This window comes from Coffea arabica, chromosome 3c, assembly GCF_036785885.1.
Source record: "Coffea arabica cultivar ET-39 chromosome 3c, Coffea Arabica ET-39 HiFi, whole genome shotgun sequence".
NCBI lineage: Eukaryota > Viridiplantae > Streptophyta > Magnoliopsida > Gentianales > Rubiaceae > Coffea > Coffea arabica.
In genome coordinates, this window is record NC_092314.1 from 1,674,122 (window position 1) to 1,696,336 (window position 22,215).

A 22,215-nucleotide genomic window follows, 5' to 3' on the forward strand; every position below is an offset into this window, starting at 1 on the left:
CCGGCTCTTTTTTTCTTTTGAATTGACCCCAGAAAGCTGCTTGTGCCTGCTCATGGAATCAGTCACAGCAAATCAAATTTAGAAAAAGTATAGGTAGTTGTTTGGGCATGACAAGTGGAAAAAATTAAATTACGGCTGGGTTATTTGTTTTTTTTTTTTTTTTATCAACACAGGAGTGTGCGGATCAAGACCCGAAGGCGGCCCGACTAATCCCCTGCGCCCAAGTACACCGCCACCCCAAGCGCACCGAGAGTTAAGTGGGATTCGACCACTTGACCTTGGAGTTCCGGAAGAAGGACTAGGCTATTTGCTTGTTTGGGCTGAATTTGGTCATACGCCAGCTTGAATTCAACGCCGCAAAGATGAGAAATGTGCAGTGTAATGTTATTAATTAGTTTTTCAGCAAAAGTGCGGGGTCATGAATACGGTCTCTTAATTAAAAAAATTATCAACTTCTATGTGGATTTGTCTACGGGGTTCTTGACTATATATAAATCCAAAACACTAGGGAACAAATTTAAGAACTATACATATAAGATCGTAGCAATTATGCTGTTAGGTGTCTAGTAAGGATTCTACTGTTACATGAAATTTCAGAAAATTTATGAGAGTCACATTATGTAGTAATTCATTACGTAAAAGAATAACCTTTCCTTTCCTTGATGATGAACTACGTATGCAGCTTCCTTTTGAATTATTACTTTCTTGAGAAAAAGATGCTGATATAATTATAATAATAATAATCCCTCTGATTATAAGAAGGATTTTGAAGCAAAGATGCTCTTCGATGCTGCCGCTTATTGTTCTACGTAGGGATGTGTAAAATCGAAAAATTTCGATTTATCGATCGAATTCGATAATTCGGAATGAAATCGGAATATCCGATTTCGAATTGATCGAATTCGGTAATGAGATTTTTCAAATTGGAAATTTGAATTCATATTCGAAATCGAAATCGGAATTCGGAATTCCTATTTCGATTTCAAATCTGTTTTTCATATATATATATATATATAATATAATATAACATTTATATTATAATAATAATTTTTATATTCATGAATTCGGTGAAATCAGAATTCCTATTTCGATTTCAATTTCTTTTTCACACACATATATAATATTTTTTTATATATGTAATATAATATTTATATAATAATAATAATAATAATTTTTATATTCATGAATTCGGTGAAATTGGAATTTACCGAATTCGGAATTGGTGAATTCAAATTCGAAATCGGTCGAAAATTCTGATACAAAAGTTTCGATTTCAAAGTTCCGAATTACGGATTTCGATTCACACCTCTAGATCTACAAAGGCATGCAACTGGATTTCAGAAGACTCTGTCCTGATTATTTGCTGAAAGTAATTTGAAAAATTCACCCTTTTCTTAATTTGCTTGTCTTGGCTTAAAATTGTGTAAGCCTTCCCTAATCTCCATGGCTCTTATCTTGTTGCCGATCATTTCGTCAGGCTAAGCCATCTTTAGAGCCAGAAAAGACCAGGGCCTCTCACGACTAACGAAAGAAAGTTGATCGAGGTTTGCCTTGACCCTATTAATTAACCGACGAAATTCAGTCGTTTCTGCATGTATAAGGTTATGATTTTCTTTATGACTAATTTGCCTTTCCATTGTTGCAGAAAATGCAAAGTTACAAAGCCTAAACTATATACGCTGCTCATCTACCTCAGAAAGATCACTCTGGATGTCGTGCATTACTTGGAGACAAAAAAAATGTACTTTCCACATATGCAAAAAATGCAAAACCTCATCTATTGCTTATTTGATTGAAGTTGTAGAGCAGTAAATCAAGTAACTATATATTTATCTCTTTTTTTTTTTGGATTTTTTTTAAGGCGAATTGCTGCAAAAACAGCTTTAGTTGATCAAGCAGAGGATGCTGCAAGCAACTAGCTAGCAAGTCATAAAAAATATGGTTCTATGTTGCAACTACTTGAAAAGCAATTTCACCTTCGACCCCAATTAGCATCATAACACGGTTTTACCAGTCTTGTTGGGGAAATTGATCCTTGGATTTCTTTTGTCTCTTGATGCCCTCTGCAGGCCGCATGAGGTCAACGGAGCAAGAAGGAATTTAGTGCTTGACTGTCTCAAACTCTTTGACCATTTTTTAACCTTAGGGAGTGTTTTTTTTTTTTTTTTTCTCCCTTTTCGAATAAGGAGATTGTAATACTTTGATTAGCTGATGTCTTTGTTTCGCTGGTAATAGCACCATAATGGTACATGAGATCATATGTTTCCTTGCATTGTCCTTCGAGTTCGCCATTTTCCAATTTCTTGAAGTAGTACACATTCGAAATAGTGTTTAAACTTTTGACAACTAGAGTTGACTCAGTGGTTAGAGCAATGAGGGCTCTTAAAGTGCTTCTCGTTGTCAAGTTTATGATTCGAATCCTATGCTTGATAGTTCAAAATATTGGAAAAAGGTGGGAGGATTAAAAAAAAATTTAAAAAAAAAAAGCTTTTGCAAAACGTTGTAAATCTTATATATATTCCATCACTGTAAACCTGCACGTATACATTCAAATGTTTGTTTCATTGGGAATTTTTTAATTCACTGCGTACTAATACACATTGACTTAGAACTATTAGTGGAACAATATAAAGGTATATGCATGGCAAAAATGTTCAAAAGGCCAATCCTAAAATACGTGATTAAGGAATTTGCATTACGCGAATAGAACATCCTTGATGTCGGCAATGCAAATATGGTGGTTACCTATTTTACAGGTCTTACCGAATGATAATCTTAAAATAGTTAGGCTTAATATTTGGTAGTTTCCATATACAGTTGCATTCCTATTTTCATAGTTTTGTGGTTTACTTAAAGCGTTCATTATCATACACGAGAGGAAAATTCAGAAGTCGAGAGGGTCTTCTTTTCTGCTCAGTCCTCCTCCTTTCGCATATACTTTTGGTATTTTCAATAACCTAATTTCGTAAGTCTGTGTAGATTCAATACTCACAACATAGATAGCATGTCATCGTTCAACAATATAGGCTAAGTAGTGGGTTATTAGTTTTGATATGGTTATTGTTCGTATTGTTGATTGAGACTTGCGTACTTGCTAGATAATTTCTTATCGAATTTTTGTTGTTGATGCTTATTGTGGAATTTTGTGGTGATTTTGCCCTTAAATTTGAAGTTCGTCTTGTTCATAAACTTTTAGTATCTTTTATGTTTTTTATTATAAAAAAAAAAAAACCTTCAATATTCGTATGTGACAAGAAATTTTGACGCTTTGCACAAGATTTTGCTAGGGTTTTTTCTTTTTCTTTTTTTTTTTTTGTGGACGTGGGATATGAGAAAAGAAGTGCTTTTTTGCCATGAACTTTTGATGGCTTGAACTTGTTTCACATAATGTATAACTTTTGAACAATTGCAGGTTCTTCGATACAAGGTTTAAGATAAGCCATAGTATCATCATGGCGAAGGAAAAGATTGTTGAATTTGAGGAGGGGTGGAACTTGATACAGGAAGGAATCACCAAGGTTAAGAACTTCCTTAAAACTGAAAACCCCGAGAAGCAGTTCATCGGTGCAGAGGACTACATGAAGCTTTATACGTAATATGCTTCCTTTTTTTCAACCCTCTTGGATGAAATTTTTTCTTGATTTTCCGTAAATTAAATTTGTCAATTACTGAATATTCTTACATGTTCATTATTTATTCTCTTTCTATATATATATATATCCAGAGCAATTGTGGACATGTGTACTCAAAATCCTCCGAATTGCTACGCCAACCTGCTCTACGCCAAGTATGGAGAGTCTTTTGAAGAGTACATCACATCCACGGTGACAATTTTCTAAGGCAATTTGGCGTTGACAAAACATTATGGAAACCATGAGTACCGTAAATCCAATGCCTTGTTTTGTATTGAATATCAACCGTCGGTTGTTTTTGATTCAGGTATTGCCTTCACTTCGAGAGAAGGATGGGGAATTCTAGCAGCGAAAAGAAGTTGCTTGAGGTTTTGCTTTTGCTATTCTTCTGAAAACAATTAGTATGCTCATTCATCTTTGGGTTTTTTGTGATGGATGTTGATGATAATGGCCACAGGGCGGTAGAAATATGTAATAGCTATTTTCAGTCACTTGTTGGGATGTCTCTTTTTTCCATCGTGACATGTTTCTGGCCCATCCTACATGCAGAGGGTGCAACATGAGCTGTTGACTGCGTATGCCACCCAACCACCTGATCAGAGACATCACTCTGGATCCAAGGCATTATTGTTTAGGGACGACAAGGTAATAATTATTCACATTTACATATATATATATATATATTATTGTTGTTAATTATTATCAAATTTGGAGGGTTCCCTGTCAGTATTTCTTCAATTGGAATTGATTTACTGAATTGTTTTGTTTACCTTAAATGAACTATATGTTAGGGGCAAGATTTGTCAAAGACGTACTTGCTTTTCTCCAATATACCTCCAGACCTGGAAGCTGCTGCCAATAAGGTCTTGCAGGTTCGTAGTCCTCCTCGACATGCCATACTTTAATAATAATAATTAAGTCAATAGAATAGAATAGAAGAAGGGCCAATACCTTAACGGAAGCATCATTCTTTCGAGAGTAGTATATTAATAGGTAGACAATAATCTCATGTGCTAATTAATTCTGTGCTTTGGTTTCTTTAATACAGCATGCTGTGGATGGCGGTCCAGCTTTGGCTGAAGAAGCTGATCATCAAGATGCTGCAAACAATTAGTAAAAGATTTATTTTGTCATGCGTAGGAATTCAGGATGGATGTTGGTTTTATGCCTACTTTTTGGATTTATTTTTCAAGAATTCAGGAAGGATTTTGGTTTTATGTAGTTAACTTATTTTAGTTCTTCTAAAACAAAAGATTGGCAACTTACATTATGCCTACTCTTTCTTTTTCTTCTTTTTTTTTTTTTTTCATCATCGTCACTTTTTGTCTATACCACCTTACTCTAACCTAATCTAAGAGAGGAGGTCTAACTAGGCCGACGGGAAACTAATAGAGACTGAACCACCACCACCGTATTAATTTTTTGAGAAAACGTGTCGTGGCAATTAATAGGAGGTAATGTTTGAACTCTTGATCTCTCGCTCTATCAAAATTTAAAAGTCTTAGTAGTGACTAACAGGCCAACAAAGGGTGTTGGCTTCAACTTACATTACGCTAAGGTGTCCGCAGTCTGCATTGTTTTTCAAAATGTAAGGATTGAATGTAAGATTTGTCTAAAGGGTTCTTAAAAACACCCGCACATTGAGATACAAAATGTTGGCATCGTTTAGGAAAGTTAGGGCAAGATACCAAGCGTTATTAACAAATGGCTTGAAATCCTCCTTAGGTACATTATTTAGATGTGTTGAGGAAAATGGAATTAATTAACTTGCAATTGAGAGTGTAACTTATAGGAACTAGCTTCACACATTTCCTATAGCTTCACTTTCATGCCAATACATATTCTCTCAAAAAATACAAAAAGGATAATGACAAAACAAGGGAAGTACAACTCCACGTAGAGCAGAGGAACCCGTGATCAACTTAACTTAACATGACTTTTTTTATTGGTAATAATAAAAAAAAAAAAAAAAGAACTGGTCCATCAAATTTGGTCTGGATAAGGTTTAACCGTTTCTTAATACTAGTATTTTGAGTTGGATTTAAATTCAGCTTATGGAAAAGTATAAAAACTATATGTTGAGCCCACGTAAAAGTTGGTTTGAGTTAAGGTTAAAGAGTAAAAAAAAAAATGCTTAAAAAAAAGAGCAAAAAAAATAAAGCCAAGTAGAGATGGGACATCAGCATTTTAAACGGTTTGAGCGTTAAAATGAAACGCTTACCCGGTGATTAGTCCTGATGGGACATCGCTTACTGCTATGACATCCTGGTGACCCCACCACTAGGGATGGCAACGGGACGGGATTGGGGCGAGGGACCCCTCCCCCATCCCCGCCCCGCTACCTACAAACTCCCCCCGCCCCCGCTCCGATCCCGTCCCCCGCCTCCCACTCCCCCCGCCCCGCTTCGGGGTTAATAAAATTTTTCCCGCTAAGTTAATAAAATTTTATTATAATTAAATTTTAATAAATAATCAAGTACTAAAATATCAACATATCATCAAGTTATTATTCATTTTAATTTTACAATTGAAACTCATAAAAACAATCAAACAAAAATTATTTGAATACAATTCAACATGATCAAATAAATACAACTAAAATAGTTAAGTTTTCACTTTTAGTACAAATACAAATTCAAACCAGGATGTCATAGAGTATGGTTCAAATTGAGGAAAACACGCCTTGTGCTCTCCGCAACATATCTTGAACCACAAATTCGAACCATACTTGAAGATTTAAAATAATTGCTTCTTTTTTATTTTTCTTTCAATTTATCTAATTTTTAATATTCATTTTTAAGATTTAAAATAATTATTGATTCAAAACTATTTATGGAAGCAAAGATATGGTTTTTATAAAATAATAAGCAAAAACTTTTTTCTTTTTTTTGGATTGCTTCAGGGTTAATAAAATAAAAATATGTTCTTTTTTTAATGCAACATGGCCTCAATAAAGGCATTTTCGGCATTAAGGGGGGTTTTTGTTAAATATTTGATCATTCAAAGGGTGAGACCGTTATTTGGACAAATTACAGGGATTGATTGGTAATATGGTCAAACCTCAGGGGAGGTAAATGTAATTAACCCTTTTCCAAAACATATGTTCAACTTGGAGATTGTTCCATCCTTCAATCAAACTCAAAATCAACTGCTATTGTGTTTGCATAATCCTCAACATGGGATGCCATGGTTTGGTTTCATATAAATGGTTCAATTCCCACTACATGAGCCACATTTGGCTTTGAAAAAAAATCCTTAAGAGGAGATTTAAGCATGGATAGGATTAATCAAGTTTAAAAGAAGGGAAGACATCATTACGACTATAGAAATTTTCAAGAAATTCATTTTGCTAAAAATCAAAATTTTATTTACAACTAATTATACCCCAAATTTCAAATCCAATGCCCACACCTTTTAGCAACAAAATAATTTAACTTACCATCAAATTTCCAAATATGTTAACGTCTTAAATACAGAGAATAAACTCTATCTCCATATCAAAACCATGACTAACAATTGTCAAGTATAAAAAGAAATATAAAAGTACTTATTAACATCTTAAAAATTTTTTGGATGGATGATAGACAAATTAACAAATTTACCAATTTTAATCCCTCTTATTCTTTTAGCCAATGGTTGCATTATTATTGTGTGCCTCTTCAACTCCTTTCAATTTGACCATGATATTGAATTTTATTTCAACCATTAAATATAATATCTCAACTAAACTTGTGATTTGACAATTCTAAAGAGAAGAAAAGGAGGAATAAGAATATATAGTAGAGTTTAAAAGATTACTTGTGATGTAATTGGCTACAATTATAGGCAATGGTTGACGGTAATTTGATAGCGAGTTATAGGAGGAAATTGTTGATGGATGAGAACGAAATGATAGTAAATGAGAGAGTATCGTCGTTGGCTGTAAATTGTAAATAGGATAACCGAAAAGGTCAGTTTTTTTTTTAAATTTTATTTCATTATACTATGAATTATTTATTAAGTTAAGGTCATTATAGTCATTTTATTATGATAAGGGAGGTCAATGTAATTTGTAAAACCTAAGGGGAACCTAGTGAAATTGTCAAAAATCTTATGGGAGGTTTGTGAAATTATTTCAAAAAAAACACGAACTACATAGGAGGAATCTATAAATAGACAAAAAACCAGGGGACGATTTTAAAAAAAAAATCAGACGACGCATAATAAACAAAACTGAGAAAGTAGAGATAGAGAGGAGTTTCGCATCTCACCCACCTCTGTCTCTCTCTCTCCACGCCTCTGCTCGTCAATCCTTCCTTCATATCTAGGGTTTCATCTTTCCAGTCATTCGTTCGAGAAATCAGGTAGGTCTCTATGGGCCATATCGGTAAATATCGCCAACATATGTGATGCTATATTTGGCAGTATAAAGATAATGGTATTTTTTTTTGTTAATATTCGCCGATTAATCGATGCGTTTATTTCGTCGAATGATTACTTGAACTGCGATAGATGTTGGGAAGGTCTTTTAGGCTCATGTTTGCGTCAAATTTTTAATTTTATAGTTATTTAGTTGTAAATTTGATGTTGAATTCGTGGACAATCCTATCGCGAGCTGGAGATCAGGATTTATTCGATGTTTGACGTGGTTATGCAGTGTAATAAATTCATCGTGGTTCGGTATCGGATTATGCTAGGGCTTATTGGTTATGTTCATAAATCAGGTAGATAAACACATCGAAAAATGTTAGGAATGTCAATAATGCTGTATGTATTTACGCAAGCATATGTATATTTGTTCACGAATCTGGCCGAGTAGTCGACGTTTTTCTCTTGTTGATTGATTATGAGCCGCCACCACAGATATTTCAAATGCTCTTTTTGATCTTGTGGTTATTTTCATTTTTTAAAGTCAAATATTTGGTTTTATGCTCTTAAAATTGTAGTTGAACTTCAAATAGTGATATTGCGGTCTGGAGATCATTGTTTATCTGATGTTTGACATGATATCTGTCAAATCTCGGTGCTTTTGTAGAATATGGTGATTATCATTGTTGAGGTTTTGCTAGGGCTCAGTTGCAATGAGTTATAGGTATGAAAATGATTCTTTCCTTTTTCTTTTTCTTTGTAATGTTTCTATTAGGTTTTACTTAAATGGAGAATGATTTAAGAGTTTACTATGTTCCTTGAATGTTTTATATTTCTTCACTGTGCAAGTTTTCTTATTGTTTTCTTTTACCTTTGCTGAGGAAGAGAGGGGGTTGGGCTGGAGCAGTATATTTAGTTAATACTGGATACTGCCTTTGCAGGTCTTGTTTGGATTACAAGAATATTGTGTTGGGTTGGATCTGAGGCTTAGTATTTGGTGCTGGTAACATCATGACGATGAACCAGCGGAACACAATTGATTTGGATCAGGGATGGGATTTTATGCAGACAGGGATCACAAAGCTTAAGAACATTCTTGAAGGGAAACCCGAGCCACAGTTCAGTTCAGAAGATTACATGATGCTTTACACGTAATGTGCTTTTTCTCCTGTTGCTTGATTTGGTAAACTAATTCTTAGGCGATCACATTGTGCTTACGTGATAATTGGTCTTATTTTCAGAACTATTTATAACATGTGTACCCAAAAACCGCCGCATGACTACTCTCAGCAGTTATATGACAAGTATCGAGAGTCTTTTGAAGATTATGTCACATCCATGGTAAGGGTTTAACGACATCTTATATCTGCGGACAGCATTGTCAATAGATGCTTGTTCCTACACTAGAATTATGCCTTTCCCAATGCATCTTGCTACTTGTGCAACTCCAATCCTAGGATTCCGATTAGTTATTCAAACTTGACTTTCCATCTGCATGTTCCCAATTGGAGTAGTGATGGACACCGTCAATTCAGGGTGGGTAAGTGGGGATTTAGTGTTTTCTTTGCTAACTAGTTTCTGGAATATGTATGTAAATACACTTCTCTACTTTCTAATTTCTTCCAAAAAAGTATTCATTATGCAAGCGTCTCCTAACAGAAATCATCTCAAGGAACTTTTTCTTTCATAATTGTTGTTTTTTTTTAAATATACAGGTATTGCCTTCTCTAAGAGAGAAGCATGATGAATTTATGTTACGAGAGCTCGTAAAAAGATGGTCAAATCATAAAATCATGGTTAGATGGCTGTCTCGGTTCTTTCATTATCTTGATCGGTATTTCATCGCTCGGAGGTCACTTCCAGCACTAAATGAAGTGGGACTGACTTGCTTTCGAGATCGGGTAAATTATGGACTAATACTATTTTTTGTAAAGAATATTTCTGCCTCACCTATTATTTTGTGTTATGGTGTTTGTTGGTTGTGATCTGAAAAAGGACTGTCTAGAGGATTACATGTTGTTGCTTTTCTCTTTTTACGATTATGGAAGTAAACTAACTTCTGAATGCAGTTGAGTTATTTTAGAATAATGTTGATAGGTATCATCTTGTTTCAGGTATATCATGAGTTAAATGGAAAAGTTCGAGATGCTGTTATATCTCTGGTTTGTCCTTGTCACTATTTAAATCAGCAACATTCTTTAAATTTGGTTCTAGTTGACAAATCATTGTCCTTGCCTATTTATCAGATTGATCAGGAGCGTGAGGGAGAGCAAATTGATCGAGCTTTGTTGAAGAATGTTCTAGATATTTTTGTTGAAATTGGGATGGGGCAGATGGATTATTATGAGAATGATTTTGAAGCAGCAATGCTCAAGGATACCGCTGCTTATTATTCCCGGAAGGCATCTAACTGGATTTTGGAAGACTCATGTCCAGATTATATGCTGAAAGTAATTACCTGTTACATACCATGTTGTGGTTTTAAATGTCACCCCATTCTTCATGGCTCTGGAATCTAATTTGTTACTGTTACTGATCTAATCATCAGAGTGAGGAGTGTTTAAAGCGAGAGAAGGACAGAGTCGCCCATTATCTCCATTCAAGTAGTGAAATGAAGTTGCTTGAGGTTTGATTTTGTTTTCGAGTTTTATGCTGCTATCGTATTTCAACTCTAATATTGCATAGTGTGGTAGTAGTATTCTGAGCTATCTAGCTTCAACTTTGAATTCTTCCATGGTTTTTATTATTTCGTGAAGTATACTGTATTTAATTGTAACTAATCTTTCTTTTTGGCAGAAAGTACAACATGAGTTGTTGTCTGTGTATGCTTCTCAACTGCTTGAAAAAGAGCACTCTGGATGTCATGCATTACTTAGAGATGACAAGGTGCTTTTTAACATATGTAAATCATGGATATCTTATTTGATTAAAACTGCTGCAGTAATTAATGTGTTCTTTTCTTTTTCGTTTTTTGAATTCAATTAGGTGGAAGATTTGTCAAGGATGTATAGACTTTTCTCCAAAATACCTAAAGGCCTAGAACCTGTTGCTAATATATTCAAGCAGGTTTGTAGCCATTTTGCCTCCATAAATTTTTATTCCAATACCTTAACAGAGCATTATTTTTTGACTTTTTGGCTCCATATCTGTGCATTAAATATTTGTGGTATCATGGATGCAGCATGTTACTGCTGAAGGTACAGCTTTGGTTAAGCAAGCAGAAGATGCTGCAAGCAACAAGAAGGTAGGCTTGAATGTTTTGCATGGATCTTACTCTTCTAGGATTTCTCCCTTGAGGTTTGTAGTACTTGACTAGGTTGAATACAGATAAATTGTGTTCAGCCTTTAATACAAGTTGAAGCAACACATCAGCACTTAAAATTTAATGGTGATTACTTTCTTATATCCAGAATTTAATGTAGCATGAATTCAAAATTTATTTTTAGTTGAAATCAAAACAGTAGGCTTTCAGAAAGCTACGGAATCCCGTATGCTTTAGAATTTCAAGGTTCCAACTTTTTCATTGCTCTTAGAAAATTAGAGATTATTGTATCCTAGAATTCCCTGAGAGGTACTTTTTTTTGGGGGGGGGGACTGGGAGGGCTCGAACCCGAGGCCTCTCACTTATACTCCCTGAGATGTACTGTTGAATGCATTGTTAGTGGATGTTTTGGTCACTCGCCATGGTTTCTTACATTAACGTTCTGTTGCAGGTGGATAAGAAAGATGTGGTTGGTATGCAGGAACAGGTACATATTGACGTGTCTCTTCATTCGGAACGTAAATTTGGTTTCATTTGGTAGAAAGACTTACGTTTGTGGCCTTCAGGTTTTTGTAAGGAAGGTGATTGAACTGCATGACAAGTACCTCGCTTATGTGAATGACTGTTTTATGAATCATTCTCTTTTTCATAAGGTTTGTACCAATGAAAATCATTGAATTTTGTCCTGTTGTCATGATTCAATTGCTATAATATGAAATTTTCCCCTCTAATGTTGAACCCTAGGCACTCAAGGAAGCATTTGAAGTTTTCTGCAATAAGGGTGTTTCTGGAAGTTCAAGTGCTGAACTTCTTGCAACATTCTGTGACAATATTCTGAAAAAAGGTGGCAGTGAGAAGTTGAGTGATGAAGCAATAGAAGAGACGTTAGAAAAGGTAAATAACACGTCTTACTATATTGAATTCTATTCTATTACAAGTTGCAGGATGTTGCAACTAATTCCATCACTTCACAGGTAGTAAAGCTACTTGCCTATATCAGTGACAAGGACTTATTTGCAGAATTTTACCGGTTAGTGATCTGGTCTCTGAGATGGATGGTGATTATTGAGTTTTTAGGAATTGCACCAGTTTCCTTTTATGACTTTTTGGTGTAACAATTCACTGACAGGAAAAAGCTTGCTCGGCGGCTATTATTTGATAAAAGTGCCAATGATGAACATGAAAGAAGTATCCTGACCAAGTTGAAGCAACAATGTGGTGGTCAGTTCACTTCAAAGATGGAGGGGATGGTAAGCTGGCTGTCCATATATTTCTTTTCGAATCAAACGTTAGTGCTCTATGAAAATACTTGATAATTTTTTTTTTACTCTTTTTCTCTCTTTTTTCAGGTTACGGATTTGACATTAGCTAGGGAAAACCAAGCCAACTTTGAGGAGTATCTCAGTAATAACCCACAAGCAAATCCCGGAATTGACTTGACAGTCACTGTCCTTACTACTGGGTTCTGGCCAAGTTACAAGTCTTTTGATCTTAGCCTCCCAGCTGAGATGGTATGTTTCCATACGTTGTATATTTTTGGCTTCTTTTCAACGTTACTATTTAGCATCAACCTTTTCTGGTTTACTTCAAATCTATCTCAGGTTAAGTGCGTTGAAGTGTTTCGAGAGTTCTATCAAACAAAGACAAAGCACAGAAAACTCACTTGGATATATTCATTGGGGACATGTAACATCAATGGAAAGTTTGAGCCTAAAACTATGGAGTTGATTGTAACTACGTATCAGGTAACTTCGCAACAAGCATATTTTAGGGTAGCTCATGGTTTTTGTAGTTCCTATATCACAGAAAGTGAATGTTCCTCTTCCTGATTTGCAGGCTTCTGCTCTGCTGTTATTCAATGCATCAGATAAATTAAGCTATCAAGAAATTATGGCTCAATTGAACCTTTCTGATGATGATGTTGTGAGACTGTTGCATTCCCTTTCATGTGCCAAGTATAAGATTCTTAACAAGGAGCCCAATACGAAAACAATCTCTCATACAGATGTTTTTGGGTTCAACTCAAAGTTCACTGACAAAATGAGGAGGATCAAGGTACTCTTCTTACCTTGTACAGGAATATCCTGTTGACTACTACATACCTTGTGGTCATACTAGTTCTATGTTGGTAAAGTATCTTTTGTGGATATTCAGATTCCTCTCCCTCCCGTGGATGAGAAGAAAAAAGTAATTGAAGATGTTGATAAGGATAGGCGATATGCTATTGATGCATCAATCGTCCGCATCATGAAGAGTAGGAAAGTTTTGGGCTACCAGCAGTTGGTGATGGAGTGTGTTGAACAGTTGGGCCGCATGTTCAAGGTATTGTTATTCTCCTGCTTAATATGTTGCCTCGGAGCTAACCAAATGGTATTCTTAACTTACAATTTTGCACTGCACAGCCTGACGTCAAGGCAATCAAGAAGAGGATTGAAGATTTGATTACTCGGGACTATCTGGAGAGGGACAAGGATAACCCGAATTTGTTCAAGTACTTGGCATGAATTGTCCAGGTGATCAACCCTATGTGCAACTCGCTATCCCTGATCGATGCGAAAGGGCGTGCATTCTATCGTGCGTCCATTGGCCTGAAAAATTGACCACAAACTTCTGTAAATGTTTCCAAATATTTAATTACCTCTTTTTTGATGCTTGCTTACAATCAGGAGCTTGAGATTTTCTGTGTACATTAAGCCTTCAAAAATCAGATGTAGACAATCGCTACATTTACCTGTCCTTGTTGGAAAAAAGTGTAATATCTGTAGTTTTAGCAGTGAGACTACCCTTGGTGGGGCAGTTGTACTCTTCCAATCTTTATTGGTGCAGGAGTTGAACTTTTTCAGTTTTATTTGCGGCTTCCATGTGTCAACAGTCTTCGCCGGCTTCCATCTTCTGTAGTTAATTTTTTTCATCTTCTGTAGTTAATGTAAAGGTTCATCGGAAGCATGCGCTTGCGAGAAACTTTAAGACCTCCAGTAACAACTGAATTTTCATTTCAAGTTGGTGCTTCCTGTTAAGCCGCATGCCATGTTTATGCTGCTCGGTCCTTCACCTTCCCTTCTATGAAGGAACAAAATGAAGAGTAAAGACAGGAAATAGAAAAAATCAGTAGGTTGATTGTATCTTATTATCTCAGCAATGATATGGCGCGCACAAGTTGGTACCGTGCGACTTGTCTCCTATGTCGTTGGTGTTCGTCCGCGATTCATTCCACATTTCTTTAGTCTTAATTATTATCCAGGTAAACGTGATAATGTTTGTATTCAAAACATTGAATGCAAACCTTCTACCTTCCACTGCTCATTTCCCAGAGCCTGTCCACCATATTTGCAGTCCTGAAAGGAAGTTTTTCAAACTTTGCTGCGTATCGTACATGGAAAATGTCAAATTTTAATTCCCTAAATTAATAGCAAATGGTCTTTTGGCACGCAGCTTTGACGTCCGTCTCCTGTAAGTGTGAGAATTGAATCATTGGGGGTGGAATGCACTATTATGCTTTCCGCAGACGGCTCTTGCGTGCCTCTCCTGTAAACTGGAAATTGGGAGAGATTGTGTCCCCTGTCAAGATTTTCCTCACTTCCTAACTTTCCTGTCGCAGACTCAAATGTGTGGACGGTGTCATCTTCTTGGCTCCTAAGGTGAGCGTCCAGCAAGCCAAGTGGGTGAATGTTCCAATACTTCACCTTTTCCTGGAAAGTTAGTTCGCCTGGGCCTGATGACAAACAGCAGTGGTCAACTGCCAAACCCATATTCCTTGTAATGCCACAAAGTACAAACATCAGTCGAGAACATGTTCAGTGAAGCAGCTGCATCCATCCTACTGTGGTTGGCTTACAGCAATCAAATAAAGAAAGAGGATATAGCCAAGTATTCCCCTGCCTTTATCAAGCAATACCCAAAAAAAAAAAAAGGTAATATAGGATTAAATCTCTTTCACAGCATTAGCCTTTCGAGAGCTCCCAGGGTTTCAATCCTCTTCTTTCCGAGTATCAGCTGAGAACGCCCTCTCTTTCTTTCTTTGTCTATATATATCTACACATGAATTTTAGTGATTTATATGGTTGAATTGCTTGAGTTATTTTTTGTTCAGAAATATATCTATGCTGATGAAGCAAATGAAAAGTCTGGTGATTGGGATTACTCGTCCGATGTTTACTGTTTCTTAATCATGAACGTTTTGCATATAAATTGAAGTTTGTGTGCTAAAAATGGAGTCTTTGAATGTCCAATTGCGTAGGTCATGAATCCGCTCTCGTCTTTGGTCCATCCTGTCCGAAAGGTGGCTTTGAAAATGCGCAATTAACATCTTTGATAATGGGTTTCCCCGAGTTTTTCAAGTTCATGATAGTCAAAAGGATCCTTGCTGTTCTATACTTAGTGGGATAAGTCACGCAGCACTCAGCTATGGCATGTCTATAGGAAGGCTTGTAGAAGTTGTAAATTATATGTAATGAAGCACCACAAAATGCATTTACGTTCCAAATGATTAGTTAGTGAAGCAAAAATGACGGCCGTCAGTCACAATTTCAAGTTGGGAAGCAAACCTTGGAATTGCACTCGCATAAAGCTTTCATCTTTTGCAGACCAAAATGTAGTTGCCATTATTTTATTGAGATGGTGTTTGGGATTTGCAAGTTATTCAGGTCTTCTAAGCTTGATTCTTGGGTCCCATTAGCTGAGATCATTCCTGAATCCCATAAACCTGATTGTTGAGTTTGAAAGAAGAGTGATTAGGTGAAGTTTTCATAATAATGTTTCAAACATGTTAGAAACATTACAAAGCTTGCGTGAGCATTCACCAATCAGTCATAGTCTTAGTGGGTTGTCAATTCATGGAGTCGAGGACCAGTATTTTCTGTATAGTTGTTTAAATACATGGTTTCCAGCCATTGCGGGGGTCCATGGCTAGTTGTCAAGAAACTGTAAAATTATCTCATGCCAAAATTAACTAGTCGAAGTAAAAATCTTCTTGATGGATGGAAAGTGGAAACTAAGAATCAAGAAAAACAAAGAGACAGCCGCCCTGTCCCAGGCTTCCAACCCCACCTAGAGGTAAAGAATGATGTAACGATGAGACTGAGTGCATTAGTAGTAGTTTTGATGGTGAGGAAATGGGCGATGAACAGAAGAGTTCTAAAGGACTTTGAGGTTGCATTCTTGGTTTCCTCATCCTTGGTTTAATGTATTATGCATATGCTTTTCACTTCTAATAATGATCTATTGAGGAAGATAAATTGCTCAGCTGGCTTTTGCACTTGAGCAATAATCTCAGATTTTTCATTACCGTATGAAAACCAATTTCTTCTTTCCCAGCAAACATACGAGCACTTCTGAGCTCCAAGTTTTGCTTTCGAACGGGGAATCCTAAAGCACTGTTGGCGTTTTGATGTAGTGGTGGATGATTTAACCTGAGCTAGTCATACTGGAGAACACACCTTCTTTTCTACATCACGTCCTCTTTGCTAAAGTATCACGGAATTCTCCATTAAGTTCTCCACTAAGAGATTGCATCAGCAATGTCTTCCTCATTTGCAGACCATATGCTTTGTTTAATCATAAAACACACTCAATTTCCATAATGACACTGCAAGATCTTTAGCCTTTCTTTGCTAATACTCTGGTATCAAACTGCTTTTAAGCCCACATGGACGACTGCTATTGATTGCATTGTTCTCTTTGTTTACCTGATGACTAATTCTGAATTCTGTTGGTTTGCTGTACTAGTTTCTTAATTCAATTTGATTGGCAAAAGTTAATAACAAGTTGCCTCGTTACTGCTTTGACATAGCAATAATGTGTACCTCAGAGACACAAAGGCGCAGTCTGTGGGCTCTCCTTAGTCCTTTCTCCCCCCCGCACTCAAGAAAAAGGTATCTTCCCTTGAACAATGGAAAGCCGATGATTTTGTCCGTGCTTGATGCGAATCTACTAAAAACTAGGGGTGGTGGAGCTCTGTGGTTCCTCTTCATGATTACATCATATTAGAATAATCTGCTAGAGAGAACAGTAAAAGTGACTCTTTTAAGTTTGAGCGACACAATTGAAAGTAGGGATGGCAATAGGGTGAGGTTAGGAGCAGGGACAGTTCTCTCACCTCATATTTAAACCCTTGCTTCCAGTACCCTGCCTCCTGGCCATAGCTTCATGTGTGCCCTGCGATTGGCTAATTATAGTTTTATTTTTTATTTTGACATTATTTATTTATCTACGCGTATAACATCAATAACAGTTTTGTAAATCATTCTTTTAGATTTTTGGCAAAATATTCAATGTGAGCTTAATAATCATTTTGATCTTTTGAATTCATTTCTTCACATTTAGTTGCAAATCTAAACTTATAACTATCATATTTATTTTTATTTTTTTGGTGAATAATTTGCAATATGTGAAAAGATTCAAGTAAACTAGAAATAGTTAAATCATCATTTCATCATGCAAATTATGATATTTTTAGTTATAAAATTATTATGTATATGCCTATATTATTGATGTGTAATAACAATATACGTGCGCCTGCGCGCGCGCGCGCACACACACACATATATATATATATGTGTATGTATAAAACTATATATAAATATTTATTTTTTTAAAAAATTTATTATACCCCGCTCCATACTGCCCCATTTGAAACGGGGAAAGAAAATTCCCCCCCCCCCCCCAACCCGACCCATTGCTTCCCCGCGAGACAGGCACCCCCTAATTGAAAGTGAAAGCACTGCAGTAAGAAAAGTTTCTCTGCACAAGTGGCCAGTGGCATATTTATTACTACTAATCAATAGGGTCATACTCATACATATAAGTTGCAAATGTACAGTGCTATCCACTCAACAGTTTTTAGTAGTACAGCACATACAACTTGTACTTTGGGTCATTCCATTCACAAGTCCTAACGAAACCAATTCATGACATAATGCTATGTATATGGTCCTTTGCACGATGTAGTAGTATTCAAACTATGCAAGGTGTTTTTGGAATTAGTTAGTGGTATTGATTTTAGCAAATTCCAGTGCTTTCTTCCCCCGCAGCTTGTTGGTTACATAGTTCTTGCTGTACTCTCCATGGTTGTATCTTCTGTACTTGCAGGGCTCGTTCTCATCCACCAGTTCTGGCATTGGTCCAACTTCTAGATCATAACTAGGTGCATAAAATGTGACAATTGAGAGTCTGTCTTTTTCTCTGTGAGTGACTGCTCTGTGTTCTACACTCTTGTATCTGCCATTTGTTAGAACCTGTTTAATTACAAAAGAATGGCACATTAGATTTGTAAATCAATAAGTAAAACTAAAAGAAAAGGACATGATATGATCACAATCTTTTACCTCTATGGTGTCACCAATATTGATTACTAATGCATTGGGAATTGGCTGGACAGGTACCCAGGTATTGTCTTTGAATATCTGAAGGCCAACTGAACTACCCTTTCCTTGTTGCAACACTGTAAGGGCACTTCCATCTGAATGAGGACTCAAACCCAAAACAAGATCAGGTCTAGGGCATGCTGGATAATAGTTCATTCTCACTGCTTGTACAGCTGCTCCGAACATGTCTTCGAAGACATTCTCATCCAGAGATAGACCGATGGCTATGTACTTTAGCAAATTCTTGCATAGTTTCCTTATCTCTCTGGAATATGCTTCCAGAGTCTCACTGAAAACAGAACAAGATAAATCTTATCACCCGTTCTGAGATTAGATTAAATTCAGGGCTTAAAGCTTTTTGTTCATGAAGTAATGCAGTTACCTAAAGGTGGCTGGCTTTGTAGGCCACAGGTTTGGATTTCTTATAAAATGGGGCTCCAGTCCAAGAGCAAACATGTTGCACCAGTCTAGCTTCTGGTCCTCCGAGAAAACGAAAGCCTGCCCATATCCTTGAACAGTTCCAGGTAGCATTGGATACTTCTGTTTCTCCTCCAACGGCAGCATGAAGAATTCCATGGCCACCTTTTCTAAGCTTTCGACTAAGGATAAGTTAACTCCATGGTTTATCACCTATACAAGTCAAAATGGTTATTAGCCCCTGTTATAAATAAAATGAACAAAAACAAGGTAGAGATTCATGATACATAGATACCTGGAAAAATCCCCAGTCTTCACAGGATGCTGAGAGCTGTAGCAACTCAGCTCGGAATTCATCTTTACTGCCTTTTTGGAGATTTGATAAATCAATGACAGGAATATTCTTGCAAGGAGTAGGATTGGTCATGAAAAGTCTCGGCCTTTCTATCCCGTCTCGGACAAATCTCTGAGGAATGCGTGATGGTATGGTCTTCCTCAGTTCTTGGACATCATCAATGTGGCCAACACTAATGGGAGAAACTGGTACAGGAGCCATGGTACTATTGTTTGGAGGGGACTAACTTATCTTTGCTAGGTACCTTGTAGTATTGAACTTTGCAATGCCAATTATTTATAGGGAGAACAAGCAAGAAAATTCATGGATCTTTAATGCGCATAGAATTGTATCGTGGGGCCAAGCCAACGCACTTTATGAAATTTAGGGCCTGTTTGGAACCCAGTATTTTGGACAAGTTTTTTACCTACTAATTTTTTAACAACTTTTGCTACAGGAATCCAAAAAAACTTCTCAAAATTTTTTACCTGCACATCTCAAAATACCCAAAACACACCAAAAAAAATTCCCATCCTTTTTTTCCTTCTTCCTCCCCCATCCCAACCCAACACCACTGCCGATTCCCAAAACACGCCACCGCTGTTTCGTCCCCCATCCTGCGAGTGCGTTGCGGCTGGGTCGTGAGCCCGGGCTGCTTCTGGTGCACTGTGGAGAAGAGGAAAGGCTGAGCCTGGGCTACGTCTGGTCACGAGCCTGGGCCTGCCATCATGCGGCTGGGCTGCAGGGAAAGGGCAAGGCAAAGGGCAGAGGAAAGGGAGGGCAAAGGGTGACGGGCGGGAGAAGGGGGAAAGACGGCGCAAAGGGGTGGCGGGGGAGGGCAGTGGGCGGGGGAAGGGGGAAAGGGAAGGCAGAGGGGTGGCCGGGGAGGGCAGTGGACAGGGGAAGGGGGAAAGAGAGGGCAGTGCGGTGGCGGGGGAGGAAAGGGCAGTGGCCGGGGAAGGGGGGAAAGGAAGGGCAGAGGGGTGGCGGGGGAGGGCAGTGGGCAGGGGAAGGGGGAAAGAAAGGCAGTGTGGTGGCTGGGGAGGGGAGGGTAGTGGCCGGGGGAGGGGGAAAGGGAGGGCAGAGGGGTGGCCGGGGAGGGCAGTAGGCGGGGGAAGGGGGAAAGAGAGGGTAGTGTGGTGGTAGGGGAGGGGAGGGCGGTGGCGGGGGAGGGGGGAAAGGGAGTTGCTGGTGCAAGGTAACGGGGAAGGGGAAGGGGGAAGCAAGAAGAAGAAGAGAAGAAGAAGAAGAGAGGAAAGAAAAGGAAAGAAAGAAAAAGAAAGAGAAAGAAAAAAAATTTTCACCTTACAAAAACTTCTACAAAAAAAATTTTTCACCTTACAAAAACTTTTACAAAATTTTTTTAAAAACTTCTACAGTGCACTACAGTAAAGTTTTAGACAAACTTCCAAAAAACTCAGGTTCTAAACAGGCCCTTAGTCTTCCTTGTAAATTCCTATTTGGGCTAGTTAGGATCACATAACCAGCCTATCGCCAAGTTGCAACATTTGGCCCTGTTGAAAGATTTAAAACCAGACTGAAGTTAAAAAAAAAAAAAAAGCAACATTTCACAGCCGCAACTTGCTGCAGGATTACAAGGAAAGGTGCATAACATAACTTTTTCGGGGCAAGTTTAGGTAGAAATGCAGAGAAGTAATTGTGCAAATTCAATTCTTTAGGGACAAACTAACTATATACTCGAAATCTCTTCCAAATGAAAATGGCAGTGGTATAGTTTTTTTTGGGGGGGGGGGGGGGGGGCTCTGCAGACCATATATAGTGAGTCTGTCATCATCCCTCTGCTCTCCTTCCTTCCTCACCTTCTGTAAGATAAAGCCTCAGGCTTTTTAGCTTTAGATGAATCACAAAAGAACAAGCCATATTAATTAGCACATTGAGCTCAGACTGGTAAGAGAAAAGGGTTTACGTTTTCTATTTCCATTTCTGTCTTTGTCCGGAAAATGGGGCTATTTTCTGGACTTTTGGGAAGCAATTGCATAAGCTTAATGTTAATGTGTAAAAATTGTTATCACTGCATACATGGGTGCATGTATACCACCGATAGTTCCTTGCTTGCTTGCTTTAATGGTTCAAGACGGTACATGCAGGGAGTTGGCACCATAGGGTGAAAAGGACGCTTATTGACAGGTAAAGCTGTTACCAGCTGAAGCCAAAATGCTTCACCATGTAAAGACGAAGAACCGAAAGTGAGGTAAAGAGGACAAAGGTGAGAAAAGCAAAACAGAGGAACAGGGTTGAATTATATTAGTTTGTACGTTAAACCCTCTAAGCTGCTGGCTCACTTGGAAACAAACAAATCCACGCAGAGAAAACTGCTGTCATTTCAAACTATCCCACACTTTCTCATTCCCCCTTATTCGGTTTTTGAACCCAAAAAAAGGGAGGGGGGGGGGGGGGGGGGGGTACTCCTATTGCCTTCTCAAACGACGGCCAACTTTGTTTCATCCTGGATGACATGCATGGCTTTAGAAAATTTAGCTGATGATCATGTAGATAGACCCATCTAACTCGTTCTTGGCAAAGAAAAAAAAAAAAAAGAGAACAAAAAACACACAGACTCGACAAATTAGTCCAGCGGATAAATCAAGAAAGAGGATCAAATAGAAAGAAAAAAAAATACATGTTTGACATTTTAGTTGCCGCAAAACACAAACCTAGCAAAACAGGTAAAGACCTTGGATACATACATGGCCCATTCTTCTTTTTTTCTTTTTTTGTCATTTCCTAAAGAGATGGCCTAACCTTAATAATTGGAGGAAACAATGAATCAGCCACCAAAAATGAAAAAGTCTTCCCCCCGGTGACACCTGTCTCCATGAGAATACCTTACAAAACCATGGC

The 22,215-nt window shown here is 37.5% G+C and overlaps 2 protein-coding genes and 1 long non-coding RNA gene across 4 annotated transcripts; 2 read left to right on the plus strand and 1 right to left on the minus strand.

Annotated features, from left to right (window-relative positions):
- The first annotated feature begins 7,836 nt into the window (after positions 1 to 7,836).
- LOC113733983 (cullin-1-like) lies at positions 7,837 to 14,089 on the plus strand. 2 transcript variants are annotated; one of them, XM_027260242.2, is made up of 21 exons: positions 7,837 to 7,975; positions 8,647 to 8,703; positions 8,921 to 9,130; positions 9,221 to 9,320; positions 9,695 to 9,880; positions 10,094 to 10,141; positions 10,226 to 10,429; positions 10,528 to 10,605; positions 10,776 to 10,865; positions 10,965 to 11,045; positions 11,161 to 11,223; positions 11,693 to 11,728; positions 11,808 to 11,894; positions 11,986 to 12,135; positions 12,216 to 12,271; positions 12,371 to 12,491; positions 12,591 to 12,752; positions 12,843 to 12,986; positions 13,078 to 13,296; positions 13,396 to 13,563; positions 13,644 to 14,089. In XM_027260242.2, exons 3-21 carry the CDS (start codon positions 8,991 to 8,993, stop codon positions 13,743 to 13,745), a joined length of 2,235 nt encoding a protein of 744 aa, XP_027116043.1. In that variant the 5' UTR covers positions 7,837 to 7,975; positions 8,647 to 8,703; positions 8,921 to 8,990; the 3' UTR covers positions 13,746 to 14,089. The 2 variants fall into 2 exon arrangements, with proteins under 2 accessions (XP_027116043.1, XP_027116042.1); XM_027260241.1 differs by lacking the exon at positions 8,647 to 8,703 and having other exon boundaries at positions 7,839 to 7,975.
- Positions 14,090 to 14,765: 676 nt separating this feature from the next.
- On the plus strand, positions 14,766 to 19,067 carry LOC113733985 (uncharacterized). The gene is made up of 2 exons (XR_003459188.2): positions 14,766 to 15,152; positions 18,617 to 19,067. It is a non-coding gene; the product is annotated as an uncharacterized lncRNA (long non-coding RNA).
- On the minus strand, positions 17,975 to 19,695 carry LOC113733984 (protein LATERAL BRANCHING OXIDOREDUCTASE 1). The gene is made up of 4 exons (XM_027260244.2): positions 19,315 to 19,695; positions 18,985 to 19,232; positions 18,564 to 18,891; positions 17,975 to 18,473 (listed from the first exon to the last, which is right to left on the minus strand). The coding sequence occupies exons 1-4, from the start codon at positions 19,573 to 19,575 to the stop codon at positions 18,219 to 18,221; spliced, it is 1,092 nt and encodes a 363-aa protein (XP_027116045.1). The 5' UTR covers positions 19,576 to 19,695; the 3' UTR covers positions 17,975 to 18,218.
- Positions 19,696 to 22,215: the final 2,520 nt, after the last annotated feature.